At 37.5% G+C, this 19,383-nt stretch overlaps 1 protein-coding gene across 1 annotated transcript in view; it reads right to left on the bottom strand.

The window, feature by feature from the left end:
* Nsd1 (nuclear receptor binding SET domain protein 1) overlaps positions 1-19,383 on the bottom strand; it is a 115,292-nt gene that overhangs the window by 49,836 nt on the left and 46,073 nt on the right. Inside the window, exons 6-9 of the mRNA XM_026782929.1 lie at positions 12,136-12,260; positions 10,550-10,820; positions 7,963-8,072; positions 2,886-2,961 (exon numbers count right to left, since the gene is read on the bottom strand). Of these exons, the coding sequence (XP_026638730.1) occupies positions 2,886-2,961; positions 7,963-8,072; positions 10,550-10,820; positions 12,136-12,260 (582 nt within the window). The remainder of the gene's footprint in view (positions 1-2,885; positions 2,962-7,962; positions 8,073-10,549; positions 10,821-12,135; positions 12,261-19,383) is intronic.

Below are 19,383 nucleotides of genomic sequence, written 5' to 3'. Positions count from 1 at the left end.
AAATAAAATAAAATAAAACAAATAAAAAAATAAAATAAAATAAAAAAATCTACTTTAAAGTACTAAAAACTGGAGTGGGAGGAATCTTTTTAAAAAATAAAAAGTTCCAAAACATTTATGCTAGTTAACAATGAAGCTATTATTAATGCTACTGTTTCTAACTGCTTTATGGGAATAAGACTTTACTAGAGTTAATAATATTCAAGACTAAGAGAAGAGTTAACGTAGAGTTCTTTTTACTTGAAGGTGCTAAGAAGAGAACTCATGTCTCATGCATGCTGGGTAAATGCTCTATCTGAGTTTCTGGAAACCGTATCCATGAAAAAAGAAAATATTTGGGTTTTTTTGTTTGTTCTGATTTGTCTTATTATGTAGTTATGGCTGGCCTGGAATGCACTATACAAACCAGGCTGGCCTTTAACTCACAGAAATTCCCGTTTCATCTTATCAAGTAGTGGGATCACAGGTATGCACTACTTTGCCCAGCTATAGATATAAAATCCTCATGCACTCAATCATGTAAATGAAATTCGCAAAGGACAAAGCTTATAAGTTTATTTATTTACCTATTTTCTAGTGTGCATTGGTGTTTTGCCTGCATGTATGTCTGGGTGAGGGTGTAGGGTTCCCTGGAATTATAATTAAAGATAGCTGTGAGCTGCCATATGGGTGCTGGGAATTGACCCAGGTCCTCTGGAAGAGCAATACATGCTCTTAAACAATGAGCTGGTTAACATTATCTCTAACCTTAAAAAAAAAAAAAGCAAGCAAACTGATGGACAGGTGTTCCTAACTGCCCATGACTAAAATCAACCAACATGTATGATAATACACTTAACAATCATGGATCATGGTCTCAGAAATGCACATCTAAGATTTTGCCAACAGAGCATATCTAGTGTCATGTGCTCAATTTTGAAGTGATAATTCAATGATTCTAAAACCGGAATAGTCTGTGGAATTTCAAATAAAAGAAAATCAAGGGGCTGGAGAGATGGCTCAGAGGTTAAGAGCACTGATTGCTCTTCCAGAGGTCCTGAGTTCAATTTCCAGCAACCACATGGTGGCTCACAGCCATCTATAATGAGATCTGGTGCCCTCTTCTGGCATACAAACATACATGGAAGGAATGTTGTATACATAATAAATAAATAAATCTTTAAAAAAAAAAAAAAAGAAAATCAAGCCCTTAAAAGTCACTACAGGGAACAGGCCTGGCGATACACCCCTTCAATTCCAGCATTTGAGGTAGAGGCAGGCAGATCTCTGTGATGTCAGCTAGTCTACATCCAGTTTCAGTACAGCCAGGGCTATATAAAGAGACCCTGTCAGCTATATCTAAAAAGAGGAAGGAAGGAACCAGGGAACAAGCAAACAAACACACTACAGTCTAGTCTACAAAATAAAATGAGTTCAAGGCCAGTCAGGGCTACAAACAATTCAACTAAAGGGTCAGGAAAGTGAGGATTCAAACTGGAACTGAGTGGTAAGCTCCCTCCACGTTAGCCAGCTTTCATCATGCTAAAAGGTCCCATTACAGTGCTAGGGAAGCTATAAGCCTGACAAACAAGATATGTCCACCAGTGCAATAGTGGCATGACTAGTCTAATGGAGCAACAGTCACTTTCTGAATGGATCTAAGGCCTGCTCCATTGGATTGCATTCATAATTGGTACTGTGAAGCTAATCAAAAGCTTTTGACTAGGAAGGTCACATGCCTAGGAAGGGAGGAGGGAAACACCTGGTTTATTGCTGTATGACATGTTGCCAAGCTACTTTCTAAATGCCTATGTTTATATCTATAGATTAATGCTGATTTCAGCTTTGAGCAGAGATTTTTCTTGCAGTAGGCAGTGGTTAATAAAGGCAATTATAACAGGTCAAAGTGCTGAAAATAGGTGGCTTTTGAGTACCCAGGCCTAAATAGTATATCTACATGAACCCCACTAAAGACTGGGGAGTACTGTGAAATAAAGAACAATTCTGTAATTGTAAGAGCCAGGGAAAGGAAGAATGCTGTTAGATTGTCTCCTAGAGATGGCACGGCCATTCTCTTCATGAATTCATAGTAGCTGTGCACAGGAGACAAATGGATTCTGTCAACAATTCATTATGAACTAGGGGATGTATAAGACCTCACCTTTCCCTAAGGAACCAGTGAAAGACATTACAGCTGAGGGAAAAGAGAGAGAGTAGTTTTCTTTAGGAGTACAGTTACTATAACTTCCCATCTCCAGTCAATGACACTCCACGTATGTCCATGCAGGAAGCTAACTGAAATCATTGTGTTATGGAAAACAGACAACAAAAAAAGATGAAAGCAGCTGGGGTTTATAGGGAAGAAGCATTATAGTGGGAACAGAAAAAGAATGAAAGACACAACTACAACAGAAAAGGATCAAACATATACCCTCTCTTTTTCAAGCATACGCTATCTGACAAACAGTCACATTTATACCCAAAGAAACTAAAGTCAATTTAGATGTTATAAACAAACAAACTAAACAATTTGTGTAGGACAACTCAGATAATTTACGATTTTCCTCTCAAACTACACTGGACACTTTCTACCACAAAAATCAAAACTGGATCAATGCTATGAAATTAATGGTACAACCTGGAGAGTTAAGACTACTTGAGGAAATTAAGGAGGAACTGATATTTCACAATTGGTCCCAATATTTTCATACTAAAAAACTTTAACTTCATTTAACTGGTAACAGTGTAAGACTAAATAGATTCCTATGGATTTCAGAAAGCATACTGTCTAGAAAGTCTCAAAACTAAATTGTATGGGTTCATCATTTTAAACAAGAAATTAACTTTCTAGTCAAAGTGCTTAAAATTTGTCTGCTTTATATTTTCTCAACATCAAAAACACTCACCTCCACGATACTCTTTCAAATGAGATGTAGCACGTGAGTCAACAATGCCATTCTCCAAAGAACCCACTTCAAAGCACTGTAAATAGGAAGAAAGCAATAGGATTTACCAGATACAGAAAACCATTCTTTAGCACTGTATGTGCTACAGCCATCGCAACAAATCCTGGGTTATTTTGCCAATTTCTACTATCAATACAGTAATTTAAGCACCCAGGAAGCTGAAGCAGAAGGACTACAATTGTGGTTGGAGACTGGATAATAAGACCTTGCCTTAAAACAGAAGAAAGAAAACTAAATAAATAAATACATAAATAAATAAATAAAGCAAAAAACAAGGACCATACTGGCTGTGGTGGTGTATTAGGAGTTCAAGGTCATCCTCAGCTACACATAGACAAGGTCATTTTAAGCTACATAGACCTTGTCTCAATTCTGTGTTTTCATGTAATGTAATACACACACACACACACAAATATACTTGAACAATATCCATATCATCATTATACAAAGACCCAATCCTCTGTATGTTCCAATTTTAGTATACGTTCTGTTTAAATACATACTATACCAAATAGCATTGAAAAACTGACTCAAGGAACAATGAACACTGAACAGTAAACAATTCTAAATTATGGAATAGCATGACAACTTACTATTTTAAAGTTATTATTAAACACCCTAAATGAAGCAGGCGACTCTATTTGCAAGGAGAAAGGACCAGTTGGGGAATAAGAGGTACTGGAAGTACAGTAGAAGAGGGGAAGGACTGAAAGCAATGGACAATGGAACACAGATACAAAAATGCCACAATTAAATCCATTACCTTGTACACTTAACCTAAAAGTTTATAAAAAGGCAAGGTTATTATACCTGGCTAAGTCCTTAAATAAATGATATTCTATTACTATGAAAATAAATACTTGGGGGCTGGAGAGATGGCTCAGTGCTTAAGAGTACTGACTGCTCTTCCAGAGGACCCAGGTTCAATTCCCAGCATCCACATGGCAGCTCACAACTGTCTGAAGATCCAGTTACAGGGAATCTGACACCTTCACATAAAATAAAGTTAAATAAACCGTAAAAAATATTTAAAAATAAATAAATAAATAAATATTTGTTGGGTGGTGGCAGTGTTTACCTTTAATCCCAGCACTCAGGAGGAGGCAGGGGCAGGTAGATATTAAGTTTGAGGCCAGAAAGAATTCCAGAACAGCTAGGGCTACACAGAGAAACCCTGTCTCAGAAAAGGAAGGGAGGGAAGGGGAAAGATTATAAGACCTAAGCTTGCTCCAGCTAAGCAAGGATAGAAATCCAAAAACTATGACATTTATTTTCATTTATTTATTTATTTCTGGTTTTTTTGAGACATGGTTTCTTGTGTAATTGCTCTGGTTTTCCTGGAGTTCACTTTGCAGACCAGGCTGGCTCGAGTTTACTGAGAGTCACCTGGCCTCTGCCTCTCAAGTGCTGGATTAAAGGTGTCGAGTCAACACCAATGACTATGAATCACTATGATTTTATAGTATTATTTATTTTCCTTTTCAAGATTCATCAAAAATACTTTTTATATTCAGTTATTTTGTATTATTGGAGAGGAATCTGTGCATATTGGGGATTGAGGAGGTCAAAGGACAATTTAGAGGAGTTGGTTCTTTCCTTTCATCGTGTGGCTCAGGAATCAGATTCAGGTTATCAGGCTTGGAGATAAGTCCTTTACTCTCCAAGTCACCTCTCCAGTCAGACTTCTAAAGAACCAATTCTATTTTGATAATAGAAATAACTTTCTACTTCTGTGTACCATTTAATAATACTGGACTTTTCACTGTTAGTGAAAAGCAAATCTGTAACTGCAAAATCATGATTTCAAATATATGAACTTTAATCCCAGGAATTGAGAGACAGAGGCAGAGCAATCTCTGTTAGTTCAAGCCCACCCTGGGCTGCACAAGACTGAATCTGTCTAAAAGAGAAACAGAGCTCACACAAAGGTAATCTCAGCACAAGAGAAGTGGAGACAGGAGTGATATGGCTGGGCAGACCGAGAGGAATATAATGCAAAAGGAGTCAGAAGCTCAGTACAATCTGAGGACAGAATCATGCCTTCGGCCTGAGCATTGGTAGAGGTAAAAGAACTCCCTAGTAGCTGGATTCTCTGCTTCTCTGATCTTCAGCATTAACCCCTGTATCTGACTCTGGGCTTTTATTATTAAGACCATCCAGAATTCATGCTACAAAACAACACAAATCAGGTTAAAAGGTTTTAAGTTTAGGAAAAAATATTGTGCAAGCTGGCCATCCATGGCTTCTCATGCCAGGGACTCTAACAGTTGAGAGGTTGACAAAAAGGAACACAAATATGGGACCAGAGTACCATATATACAGTAAGTGCCAGTACAGACTAAAACTGAGCAAGAATCTGCCTTAAAGTAAATAAATAACAACTAGCACCAACTTTATCATAAAAACGTATTTCATTTGTAAAGAAAATCTCAGTCTGGTAACATAGCCTAAAATAAAGGTTGTTGTGGAGATAAAGGCAGGAGGTTCTCATGTACCCAAGTGTAAATGTGCTTCTGTGTCCCGGCCACCCAGACCTGAATAATCACAAAAAAACTGTATTAATCACAATACTCTTTGGCCAGTGGCTCAGGCCTATTTCTAGCTAGCTCTTACATTTTAAATTAACCCATTTCCAAGAGGCTTATGGTTTGTTACCTCTTACTTCTTGGACAGCTACATGGTGTCTCCCTAACTCCACCTTCTTTCCTCCTCTATCTCTGCTTGGATTTCCCCCTTTGCTATATATAAATCACCTTGACTGGCTTCACATATACTTGGGTGATGTGGGATTCCTCACTGTGTTTTATTATCACTGGTTAATAAAGAAGCTGCTTTGGCCTATGGCAGAGCACAAATGTTATGAGAATAACCAACAACCTTTAAAATTAGATTTAAGGACTAATCCATGAGCTGGAACCCATAGCTGACACTGTCAACAAGAGCAAGAAGTCAAGGCTAGTTAAGTCATTAAACAGTATTTTCCAGACAATCAAACATATCCTGACGGCATGCACAAATTCAAATCAGACAAAATCCTAGCACAGAGGAGAGGAGGTAGACATGAGGTCCTATCACTAGTCATGGAGTTACTGCATTTGACTAAGAGAAAATTAGTTTTAGCAATGTAGTAACACTTGGTATGTCAACCACACTCTAGGAAAAATGACACCGACAGAAATAGTTGGTCAACACAAACCAGACTCCAAGATTTTTTGTTCTTTATTTCCGAAATTATTTATCTGTTTACAGGAGACAGGAAGAGAGAATATGAATGTGAATGGGGAGGGAAGGAAGGTGAGAGCTAGGGGAATTAGGAAGGGGGAATGAATTCAGTCAACATACACTGCATGAAATTCTCAAAGAATAAACAAAAACATGATTCAGAAGGGAAGGGAGGAATCTATCTCAGAATGCATGCTGAGCATCTGTGAGCTCTAGGATTAATTTCTAACACTGTCAAAAGGAAGGAAAGAAAGAACAAAACAAAAAACTCCTGAAGTGAGCTCACATCAAAGCTATGTACTGCAAAACAGTTTTTAAATATAAGATCTCACATAGATCAAGGACGCATACCAAAACTCTGTAATTTCTATACACATTGGCATACATTGTCCCCATCTCTACCCTGCCACAAGGGAAATATTTGAGAACTTTCTTTTGGATTCTTGAAAATATACAAACTACACATAGTCCTACACATAGCATAACATATATTAAACTTGAATTTTTAATTAGACACAAGACCAAACTATAAAGTATAAAAAGTATACCATAATAAATTACATGAATGTGGTTTCTTTTCTTCTCTTTCTTAAAATATCTCATGTGCACTTACATACGAGAGTTCATGTCCTCTTCATAATCTATCTTATGCATAAGGCAGTCCCTCCTTTGCACTTTAATGAATATATTTTACTGGATATCCTCATCTAAAAAGGCACATGTTTGTCACATGTAAATTTGTTTTCCACAGTAGTTCTCATTAATCAACTTCTCCAACTCTGCTAAAAAGGTGGCAGTCACTTCTGCAACAGCAGACAATGCTTCTCTAGTAATTTTTAGATATTGCAGTCCAACTCTATTCCTAATATCTCTGTAGCTAAATTTTGTTTGCATAGCTTTGTATTACTTTTTTCTGAGGTTTTTATAATGACTCAATTCTTGTTTTAAAATTTATTTATTTATTTATTTATTTTGTTTTTTGAGACGAGGTTTCCCAGTAGCTATGGGGCCAGTCCTGGAACATACTTTGTAGACCACACTGGCCTCAAACTCACAGAGATCCTCCTACCTCTGCCTCCCGGAGTGCTGGGAATAAAGGTGTGTGCCACCACTGTCTGACTACGACTCAATTCTGCAGACACACCTCTATGCCATCAATTGGAACACACTTTCTGGTTTATGTGTTCCACCCACAAATGAAATGACCTTTCCATTTTAACTGGGCACGTATTAAACACTTCTGATTGTAATTTCTGTAGTTTGAAGAAGACTATCAAAAGTTTCACAAATTTCTGTTGTCATAATTTAATGGGATGATGGCTCATTCTTAACAGACTTCTTAGCAAGCTCAACATATAGTTTTATTTCATTATTAACACAAGAACATTTACTTTTCCACTTAAAGAAGGAACTTACCAGGCTATTTAGCATATTCAAGCTGCCAGCACGAAACTCGCACTTTAGAATCCTAATTGGTCAAAAGCATCACTTCAAAGCAAACAGTGTCATACCATGAATTAACCCAGTAACCCACACAATGATATAGACAGCTTGGACAAAGAATAAGTCACACACATGCATTTTAAATATGAATTGTGTATTTCTTGAATTTGCCATTAAATACTTATAGTTTATAGGGTATAGTTATTAGTTAATTTTAACTGTGGAAAGTGAAACCACTATTAAAGAAGGATGACTATGCACATAAATGTTAAAAGTACTACTGAAAAATGCAATTTTTAATCATGTTTTTCATGGGTTTAAGCCTATTTTACATTTGACAAAAATAACATACCTTTCTAGAAAGGCCAAGATCACCCTTCTTGGGCATAAATCCAGGGTCTAAATCATTAGATTCAAGAAGTTTCTTAGTTGGTTTTCTTTGACGCTTACTTTCATAATTCCCTGAAATGCACATAATTTTCCTTAGATGCTTTGAAAATTCAGTACAAGCTAATTTTGAAAAATAAAAACTTGTATTAATATAAGTCACAATCCTTTTTACATTTTTCATTATGTTATAAGAAAGGGAACAGTATGAATATATTACTCTAAAATAGTGCTTACTAAAATACATTTAATTTTACATAATGAAGGCACACATTAATGCATGATGACTGTGTACATGTGTGAAACATAGAAAAAGGGCAAAATCAAAAGGGCAAAAATGCAATTATAGCAATCAACTGATGGTGAGGATAAATAAAGTAGAGCTGGAGTCTGGGCACAAACAGACCTTCAAAACAAGTAAAACAAAGCCAGGTAGAGGTAGCACACACCTTTAACCACAGCACTTGGAAGGCAGAGGCAGGAGAACCCCTATTAGGCCAGCCTGGACCACAAAGTGAACAGCCAGGACTACATACAGAGAAATCCTGTGGGGGGAGGGGGGAAATCAACCCTCCCCCCACATCACCAAAAAAGACAAAAGAAACAAAACAAAAAAGTAAAACAAACTATGTGTGGTAGTGCACCCCTTTAATCCCAGCAGTCCAGAGACAGAAATGGGCAGATCTCTGTGGATGAAAAGACCAGCCTGTTCTATAGTGAGTACCAAGAACAGCTAGGGCTATAAACACTCTCAAAATAGGAAAATAGTGCCGGGCGATGGTGGCGCACGCCTTTAATCCCAGCACTCGGGAGGCAGAGGCAGGCGGATCTCTGTGAGTTCAAGACCAGCCTGGTCTACAGAGCTAGTTCCAGGACAGGCTCCAAAGTCACAGAGAAACCCTGTCTCGAAAAACCAAAAAAAAAAAAAAAAAAAAGAAAAAGAAAATAGTAAAACAAATAATCTTACAATATAAATGCACATGCACACATGCACAAACAGGTATGCTTGTGTGATACAGTAAGTACTTATTCCTGTTCCTTAAAACATACCTTTTAGTTAGGCCAGATGGCATAGTGTATAAAATCACTTGGTGCCAAGCCTGACAAGTTAAGTTTGATCCCAGAACAAACATGATAGAAGAAAACTGTCCCTCTGAAAGTTGTCCTCTCAACTCCACAAATTGTGGTGACGTGCTCACACACTTGTGCATATATGCAAACACACACAAATAAATGTAATTTAAAAAATCTTTTAGGAGTTAGACATATAGTTCAGTGTCAAGTCACTTGCTTAACATGTGTGAATCGCTAGGAGTGATCCCTGGCATGGCAAAAATTAAAACAACATAACATAAAATGAAACAAAAATCTTTTAAGATTCAGTTTTACTGCAGTAAGAATAACTAGAATTTTAAGAAAAAATACCAGTAACTAATGCTGGGGATGTATAGATACTTATTATCTAAATAGAAGGACAAGTAACAGTCCTTGACAGACTAAAGCAACACCTAATAACCAGGATGATACAAATAGTACTTTTAGATTTAATTCTTCCCAGGTGAAATAGCAAATAATGAAATGAGAACCAGTTGGAAATGAACTTAAAGGGAATACTAAAACTTACTAGATGCTTAATTTGTTTTCAAAATTCTAATGTTACACACTGATTCCTTTTATGCTGTTAGGGTATACCTGTAGAGACCAGAGTTCAACTTTCCAAGGTGTTCCTCAGAGCCCATCCACCGTGTTTTCACTGGGGCCAAGGGCTCACAGGCTGCCTCTGACTGGCATTCCCAACATGCACCACTACACCTGGAATTTTAATGTAGGTACTGGGGACTGAACTGCAGCAATCATATCATCAACTGAGCTATTTTTCTAGCTGAGCTATTTTTCCAGTTTCTATTATAGCCAGTTTATACGTGATGAAACAACTTTAGAGATTTTTTTGAGTTCAAGGTCAGCCTGATCTACAGAAGGAGTTCCAGGACAGCCAGGGCTATATAATGACCCATCTTGAAGAAGGAGAAGGGAGGAATAAATAAATGAATGAATGAATGAATGAATGAATGATAGCACCACCCAGCCACCAAAATGTTTAAGTTTTTTTTTTAAAGATTCTTATTTGTTATGCATATAGTGTTCTGCCTGCAAGCCAGAGAGCACCACATTTCATTGGTTGTGAACCACCATGTGGTTGCTGAGAATTGAACTCAGAACCTCTAGAAGAGCAGCCAATGCTCTTACTCTCTGAGCCATCCCTCTAGCCCACCTGTGTGCAGCATTCCTACTTGTTTGTTAGTTCACACTGCAGCTGATCAATAATCATGAAAGGACAATAAAACAGGATAGTTTCAAAGACATCTCCTTCACAGTACTCCACAGACTCATTTGTGGTCAGAAGCTATATCAAATTAGCCACTATTTTAGGAATTTCCTTGAACAAAACCATAAACAGTAAAAGATGTTAGCTTTACAACAACACATAGAAGAAAGTTCCTGTTGCATCCAATCACATCTGCTTATACACTGAGACCCCAGCCCCACCTTACCTGGTGTCTTAACAAGCAATTCCTCAGACTCAAGGGCAGGCTGCGGAGAGACTTCTGGAGCCACAGGAACAGATAAGGTCAGCTGTGGCAACTCAGCATGTCCAACTCCAAGATCTGACTGAGCCAAGGGCCCTTCCAAAAATGGAGCCTCTCTTTCAAGAACTGGAGGCTCTTCTTTAGTTGAAATCAAAGAATTCTCATCCACCTGCTTGTTCTGAGCACTAGAGCGACATCGGGCAAGAAGGCTTTCGTCTTCACAGCGGGAACTTACCTAAACATAGTAGATACAAATAGAATACACAGGACAAAATTATTACAATTTACCAAACGGGGAATTAAAGGGCAATTAAAAACAAGAAACATTAAGGACCTGGTGGTGGTGGTAGCTCACACCTTTAATCTTGGCACGGGCACTCTGAAGGCAGAGGCAGGCAGATCTGTAAGTTCAAGGCCAGTCTGGTCTACACTAGGACAGCCAAGGCAACACAGAGAAACTCTGTCTCAGAAAGCAAAACAAACACCCCCCCCCAAAAAAAACAAAACATAACAAAACAAACCCAAGAGATTCTGATACTTGCTATAACGTGAATTAAGCCTGAGGATATTATGCTAAGGGAAACAGTTCAAAGTAGTACAAAACTCCACTAGTTCAATCTGGAAGAATCAAACTCATAGAGATTTAAAAAAAAAATGGAAATAATAGAAAGGAGAATTATTTGTCCAATAAGTATTGCTTTTCAGTTTAAGAAAATAAATAATTCTAGAGATGAATGATACTTATGGTTGTATAATAGTACAACTACTCTAACTTGTAGAACTGTATGCTTAAAATAGCTACTATAATAGACTTTGTGAAATATTTTAGCATAATTAAAAAGAAAAATGTTTAACATTTAAACTCTATAATGTAAAACCAATGAGAGGGAGAAAAAAAATCAAAGTTCCTCTTAATATTACCAATTAAAACTAAACCCCTTAATTAAAAGAAACAATTATTTTTACTTTTAAAGAATTTTAGAGTTTAATAAAAAGACTGAGCTTAATGTAGAGAAAGATGAAAGAAAATCTTTAAGTCTTTTTATTTTATAGCCACTAATAATAACTAATAATAACAGATAAGGGTCTTCACTTTTTTTAAACCACAGTGCAATGGCTAACAAAGTACAGGACATTCCTTTGCTACTAATTACATACATACTGTTAATTCACAAAAGTGTAAAATAAAAGTAAAGAGATTAGTTAGCATTATGAGAACTTTAGTTCACTAAAAAAAAGTTAAGGCAAAACTATGTATTTTCATTTTATTTTCCAGGCTGTTAATACTTCATCATAACAATCTTCCTAAGTACTAAAACACTCTTCAAAAACAGAGGGTAAAAAGGCAGAAACATGTTAAGTTGATTCACTCACACACCTTCTGAATAACACAGGGTATGCAGACACTGTGCTAGAAGCTAATAGTAAACAAGAGACGACATAAAACAAACACCAGAGAAAGAGGACCCCAGTTAAAAAAGTAATGGTCTTCTGAAGATAAAATATGATACTCCAGGTAAACTGCCACCTTATAAAATGTTGCTGCATACCTTATGCACTTGTTCCTGTACCTTCTTTTGTTTTTTCTTAGGAGCAAATATCTGGTCATATTCTTCTGAATATTCCAGAAGCCACTTGCTTGGCTTCCTAAGACGTTTCTTCTCTGACCGAATAGCTAAAAGAGAAAATAACTTCAATATTAATTAATGGATTTAATTAATTATTTAAACCCACTCTGTCAGCAAGAGGTCTGTGAGCAGTGGTGCGCATGCCTTTAATCCCAGCACTCGGGTGGCAGAGTCAGGCAGATCTCTGTGCCTTTGAGGCCAGCCTTGTCTACAGAGCAAGTTCCAGGACAGCCAGGGCTACACAGAGAAAGCCTGTCTTGAAAAACCAAACTAATAGGCAGGCTCAAAACAATTTTAAAGATGTAAAAGGATTCTGGCTTGAACAGTAAGAATCTTGATATTATTTGCTATGGATTATCAAAAACAAAAGTTGGGAGTTTTTTTTTTTAACTCCTTGTATACACAATTCTCTATTAGTAAGGAAATGATTAAACTGAAGCCGGCTTTCTGTATACCAATACAAAGTTAGCATATACCTAAAATAAAAACACAGATTACTAACTGGGTAAACCGGCACAAGTATCTGATATTCTTCTGAGTAAGAAACACCTTGAGAACTGGATATGATGGCTAAGGCAGAGAGACTACTGTAAATTTAAGGCCAACACAGGCTACAGAATTGTTTCATGTCAGCCTAGGGATAAAACTTTGCCTCAAAAACAAACAAAATAACAACCACCTTAGGAAGCCAAGTTCATGACTTCTAGAAGGATATATAACCTAACAGGGTCAGGTAATTGCTCCATTTCTTCTACTCAGTTCCACACTGTCCCAGTTTTAAAACATTTACACTGTTACAATGTAGCACACTTAGTCCCCTTAGGACTAGAGGCTAACACCTACACAATAAAGTAGGGTCTGTTTAGGAACCTCAGTTGAATATAGTATTAATGTTTCTGATGAAATGGAAAGCAATTAGAAGCTAGTTGTATAATGCACATCTTTAATCCTGGCACTTATGAGGCAGAAGTAGGAGGGTCTCTGTGAATTTGAAGCCAGCTTGGTCTACACAGAGAGTTCCAGGATAGCCAGGGCTGTACAGTGATACCATCTTAAATAAACAAACAACAAATAAATGTATTAATCCAGGAAAGCCACCCTGAAACCATAGGAGGAACATATCTCAAAAATAGAAGGGAGGGGGGAACAACTAAATGTTGTGGGCAAATATTAAAAGGCTGAAATAGGTATTAAAAGTATAAGCCTACATTGCTACTTATATAATTATGCAGCTACTCAAAGTATAAAAAAAAATGGGATTTTTCTTATTGTTCCATGTTAGATAATGTATCTATAAATGAACCAAAGAGGTGCATTTTCCAAGCATGTGACAAGTTTCCTTGAGTTCCTGTCAGCATGACAATGTTTCTTCTACTTCTGAAACCGACCATACCCTAGATGGTTAAAAAAAAAAAGCCAAAACATAACTTGGACTAAATATACACATTTGTATCCATGACTTTGTGCTCCAAGGAAAAATATGATAGACTATAATCTAATAATTTCCTCATTAGACATTCAAGTTTTACAACACATTACACTTATTTCTAATGGGAAGGAACACCAAAAAAAAAAATGTTAAGAAACAACATGGGTTTATTATTTCCAGTCACCTCACATTCAAAGACTTCTGATCTTCAGTTCAACATGCCAGGCAGAAAATAGCATCTCCATTTTATAAATAATATAAAATGGGAATAAAAAAGGGAAAGTCGTTTATCAAACTTACTATGTAATTATAAGTCAATTATTGAGGTAGGCCAGCCATGATAATAATCAAAATCTGTCAACTTTAAAAGTATGAGTGGTTTTAATTAAAGTGAGCTCCTGTGTTTGTTAGTATTGTATCTGTCCCCTCATTCCTAAACAAAGTTTCAATCCTAGGTTTCAAGACTGTCTTGTTCCCTTCTTGAGGTTGCTGTTCCCATTAGATAGTGGCAATTCAGCTTTCTCAGATAATACTCAGGCCAAGCTTCAGTTTTCTGGCTATTTCTTTGAGCAAACAAAGAAGCCAGCAGAGTACAAAGAAGTAGATATCAGAGTGAGATCAATCTGTATTCAGTGATCACATGCATTGCTCCTTGCCAAAATCATGTAGAACATGATTTAGGACCTCAGTTGGGTGTAGTAGTGAACACGTTTAATGGCGACAGAGGCAGGTATTTGAAGTCGACCTGGTCTACAAAATGAATTCCACAGCAGCAAGGGCTACATACAGAGAAACCAATCTGCCCCCTACCCCAAATTAGGGTCTGATAAACTATTACATTAGACTTTTGGGGTAATATTTTATTGGAGTATAGAGTCACACTATTCATTTCTAGATGGTCTATGGCTTTTTTGCCACCAAGGCAAAGGTTAGTAGTTAGAGAGTCTATACAGTTCTTAATGCCTAAAACATTTACTTTTAGGAAAAAATTACCAGCACGTTCCTTAAATAGTGTAACAAACTGTAAAGTGAAAATAACTAGTAAGAATTAAATGACTTAAAGATAGAAGATACTTTCTTTTTCTTTCTTCTTCACATTGACAATACCTCAACTCTCACCTACCTTCTTCCCAGATTGCCCAAACAGTCACAACACTTTGAACAGTTGGAAAAGTGGAAAGAAGTTCCGTAATCCATTTCCTCCATTTTAAAAAATTAATTTATTTTTTGTTTTCTGAGAAAGAGCTTTTCTGTATAGCCTTAGTTTCCTTGATGCAAGTGGACAACATTGAAACAAGTTATGAAAAAAGACAATCAAAAAAAGATGAATATAACACAAGCTTTGAATGTTGGAGGGCAACAGGAAGAATGAATGACAATCAAATGAGCAAATGGTAGATCGTGCAAGCCTTTACACAGGCTGAGCAGCAGCAGCGGACAAAGCAGGAGCTAAAACTCAACACCACTGAAATTCTCACAAAAGAAACAAGCTCTTATTCCCATTCTACAAATATAAACTTTCAAAAATGAACACAATGTATTGTGGAGAATGGACGTCAACTTCTTATGCTGGTAGATTACAGTTCAGAGAGCACACACCAGCTAAAATAATAAAATAGCCCTAATGCCAAAACATACCAAATGGTGACCAACTAAGGAAAGGAAAATAGGATGTGTATATATAGCTATGCTAAATACTACTCAGCAGTGTAAACAAGTTATTGCTACATGTTACCACATATAATCACATGCAAGTCAGATGAGATCCAGTGTGCTTATGACAAGCCAAAATACGTAAGGTGAAAAGCAAAGCTTAGAGACTATACACTATATCATTACACTAATATGAAATGACAAGAGAAGTAAAATTTTAGAACAAAAATTGGATTAGGTTCGCTTGAGCCGCTGAGAAGCAAGGAGTGAAAATTATATACACAGACTATGGGTGTTTTGTTTATTTTTGGGACTGGATGGAACTCTTGTAGTCCAGGCTAGCATCAAACTCCTTATGTAGCTGAAGCTAGTTTGAACTCCTGATCTTTCCTTCAACTCTCAAGTACTTGATTACAGCATGTAACACGATGTCCAGCTTTTAAATTATTTTCAAATGTTTTCCAGACAATATTCATCATCTATTTTACACAGGGTGGAGAGCACAAGCTGAGATAGGGCCCCATCATGTAGTTCTTATTACTACTAGGGCTACAGATTTTTGTTTTGTTTTGTTTTTTTTTGAGACAGGGTTGCTCAGTAGCTTTGGAGCCAGTCCTGGAACTCACTTTGTAGACCAGGCTGGCCTCAAACTCAGAGATTCACCTGCTTCTGCCTCCTGAGAGCTGAGATTAAAGGCGTTTGACACCTCCGCTGAGCTCTTATTTATCTTTTTAAAACAGCAAAACACCTCTGTCACATATAATGGTATTTGTCCAGGAAAAGGAAGCTATTCAACTTTATCCTTTCCCTGTCTCACCTTCATAAGTTTTGTTTGGTTTTGCTTTTGTATTTTGACACAAGGACCCAGTTTTAGGACAGGCTGGCTTTGACCTTGTAGCACTCCTCTCCCTTAGCCTCCCAAGTGCTGAGATTTAGGCATAAGCTACTGCACCCAGTTGCTATCACAAATTTGATAGGCTTCTATAAACTAGACAAAACGCACTGTAAATTCCAATAAACAAGATCAACATTAAGCCTATGTGAAAAGAGTCTTACTCAAGATTAAGAGATTTTGTAGCATGTACACAGAGTTTCTTTATAAAAGTCGACTCTAATTTCAATGGGAACAGGTTTGCCATGGAAGGATGGCTAGGATGGAGTTTAGAGAAGTGCTGATGGGGCACAGCTCACTCTCCTGCATCGCTCACAGGAGTGTATGATGTAACAACTACAAGGCACAACTTAGATCTGAGAGGTGGTGACCCAGTAAGAGGGCAATAAACAATTTATGCTCCCAATTCTAAAAAGAAGAAAAATCATTTTAAGGTTACTAACCATAGGATGCTAAACTGCCAAAACTGTACACTAATAAAGGACAGAGCTAACAAATTACAGCAAGCTATAAGAAAAATAGTGTGAAATTTAATAAGGCTATTATTACTAGTATGACAGCAAAAATCATGAGACAAATCTGAAAAACAGACTGATTGTTGAAGGATACAACTGGAAGAAATATTTTTTTTTTTTTTCGAGACAGGGTTTCTCTGTGGCTTTGGAGCCTGTCCTGGAACTAGCTCTGTAGACCAGGCTGGTCTCGAACTCACAGAGATCCGCCTGCCTCTGCCTCCCGAGTGCTGGGATTAAAGGCGTGCGCCACCACCGCCCGGCTAACTGGAAGAAATATTAAAACCTTTAGTGTTTTTTATTTTTTTAATTTATTTATTTATTATGCAGACAATATTCTGTCTGTGTGCATGTCTGCAGGCCAGAAGAGGGCACCAGACCTCTTTACAGATGGTTGTGAGCCACCATGTGGTTGCTGGGAATTGAACTCAGGACCTTTGGAAGAACAGGCCAATGCTCTTAACCACTGAGCCATCTCTCCAGGCCCCTTTAGTGTTTTTTAAATGCTGAATTATGCCAATATGTTACCATATTTCATCTTCCAAAGTTTGAGGATTGAAGATTTATTTATCTAAATAAACAATGCCTATTCAACACCCAGCACCACATAAACTTAGGTATGGTGGCAATTCCTTTAATTTTGAGACTCAAAGTGGAGGCAGAAAGATTAAAATTTCAAGGCCATTCTTGGCTATATGAAAAGTCTGAGGTCAGCTTAGGCTACATAATACCATGACTCAACAACAAAAACACTTAAATTCAGCAAAACCAAAAATTATATGTAATCATAAAATATGACACTGAAATACTAATAAACAAAATACTTTTACAAATAAACTCCTGTTCTTAGTCATTTAAAAACATACAGGAAAGGATTATTTCTAGTGCCCCTGTGACTTTATTTGCTGACAAAGGCAATGAGACGAGGTAAGAACATTGAGGGAAAAGTTACTGAGTGGGGCAATAGCCAAGGATGAATGGTAAAGAAGGATAATTAACATTGCCAGAAGCTTCAAATGAAAATTTCTAGCCAAAGCCAAAGAAATGTAGGCCACATCAAGACAGACTTAAACTAAATATAAAGCTAAATGTAGAGCAGTTTTAGCCTAGCCGGTTCCAGCCTCAACCCCCAGAATCAATCAGATGGAGTTCAGCCCAACTTTATTTATTTATTTTTTATTTTTTTGGATTTTTCGAGACAGGGTTTCTCTGTAGCTTTTGGTTCCTGCCCTGGAACTAGCTCTTGTAGACCAGGCTGGCCTCGAACTCACAGAGATCCGCCGCCTCTGCCTCCCGAGTGCTGGGACTAAAGGCATGCGCCACCACCGCCCAGCTCAGCCCAACTTTAAAGTTGTTCCATGGTTTTGTTAAGTTCCTCTATAACTCCTTCCCCATCCCACATCTTTTCTGATGGCTGATGTCCACACAAGCAAAAAACAAACAACAAGCAGCTGGAAAGGCCAGGAAGAAGTGGGGGAAGAAGCATGAAGGCTAGACTAAAGGTTGCCAGGAGAGTGGTTCAGATCTTCTGGCTCACTATGGGAGTATCAAAGTACTTCTCGAAGGGCCTATGGGTTCTCCAGCCTCCAGCTACCATTATGACAGAGGCAGAAGAGGACTCTCAGCCTGTTTCTTTCCTAGCAGATCATTACCATGTGCAAGGATATAACATTCAACACAACAAAAGAAGAAAAAAGGTAAAATAATTGAATGAGTTTATATCACAAGATCAGATTACTGAGATTAAAAACTTTCTTTTAGGATGTGGCAGTGCATATCTATGAAATTCAGTGCTTAGTGGAGAGGGGAGAATAAAAATTCAAGGTCTCTTTCCACTAAGTGAGGGCAGCATGGACTACATGAGACCCTGCCTTAGACAAACAAAATCCTGGACAGGAGAGTTGGGTCATGGTGTAAGGGTACTTGCTGCCAAACCTGACAAGCTGAAATCTATCCCTGGCCCCACATGGTGGGAGGGATGAAAAGACTTTACCAAGCTGTCCTCCTGACCTTATTTGTGTTGCACATGCCTAAACACACATTCCAACCAGCACACACAATAAATAAATGCCATGCAAATTTTCTTTTATTGTTTTTAAAAATTCCATTAAAAACAAACAAAACCCCAGAAAGCTCTTCTTGTCAACAAAAAAAAGAGCTGATTCTAACTAAGGATGGGGGTTGAATATTCCTAAACCATTCCTTTTTAAATTATGCTTAAGCTGAAGTATAACTGAAGGGAAACAAACGCATTAAAAAAAAAAACAAAACAAGCCCAACTCCTGCTATATACACTAAATATCTAAACCTCCACTTTGAGCATGTGAGTTTACCTTCCCTAGTGGAAACCAATTTTAAACAGCAATGTACTTAATCAAGAACCAGAAGTAACCTGGGTGGTGGGTGCACATACCTTTAATTCAGTACCTGGGAGGCAGAGGCCAGCCTGGTCTACTGAGCAAGTTCAAAGACAGGGACAGATAGACAGAAGGAAGGGAGGGAGGAAGGGAAAGAAAAAAAAAAAACGAGAAAAAGAACCAGAAGTAATAATCTGGAACCAGAAGTAAATCTACCATGAGCTTGCCTTTAAAAGAAAAAAAAAAAGAAGGTCTGGAGAGATGGCTCAGAGGTTAAGAGCACTGGCTGCTCTTCCAGAGGTCCTGAGTTCAATTCCCAGAAACCAT

Source organism: Microtus ochrogaster, chromosome 16, assembly GCF_000317375.1.
Source record: "Microtus ochrogaster isolate Prairie Vole_2 chromosome 16, MicOch1.0, whole genome shotgun sequence".
Classification (NCBI taxonomy): Eukaryota; Metazoa; Chordata; class Mammalia; order Rodentia; family Cricetidae; genus Microtus; species Microtus ochrogaster.
This window is presented reverse-complemented; position numbering and strand designations above follow the sequence as displayed.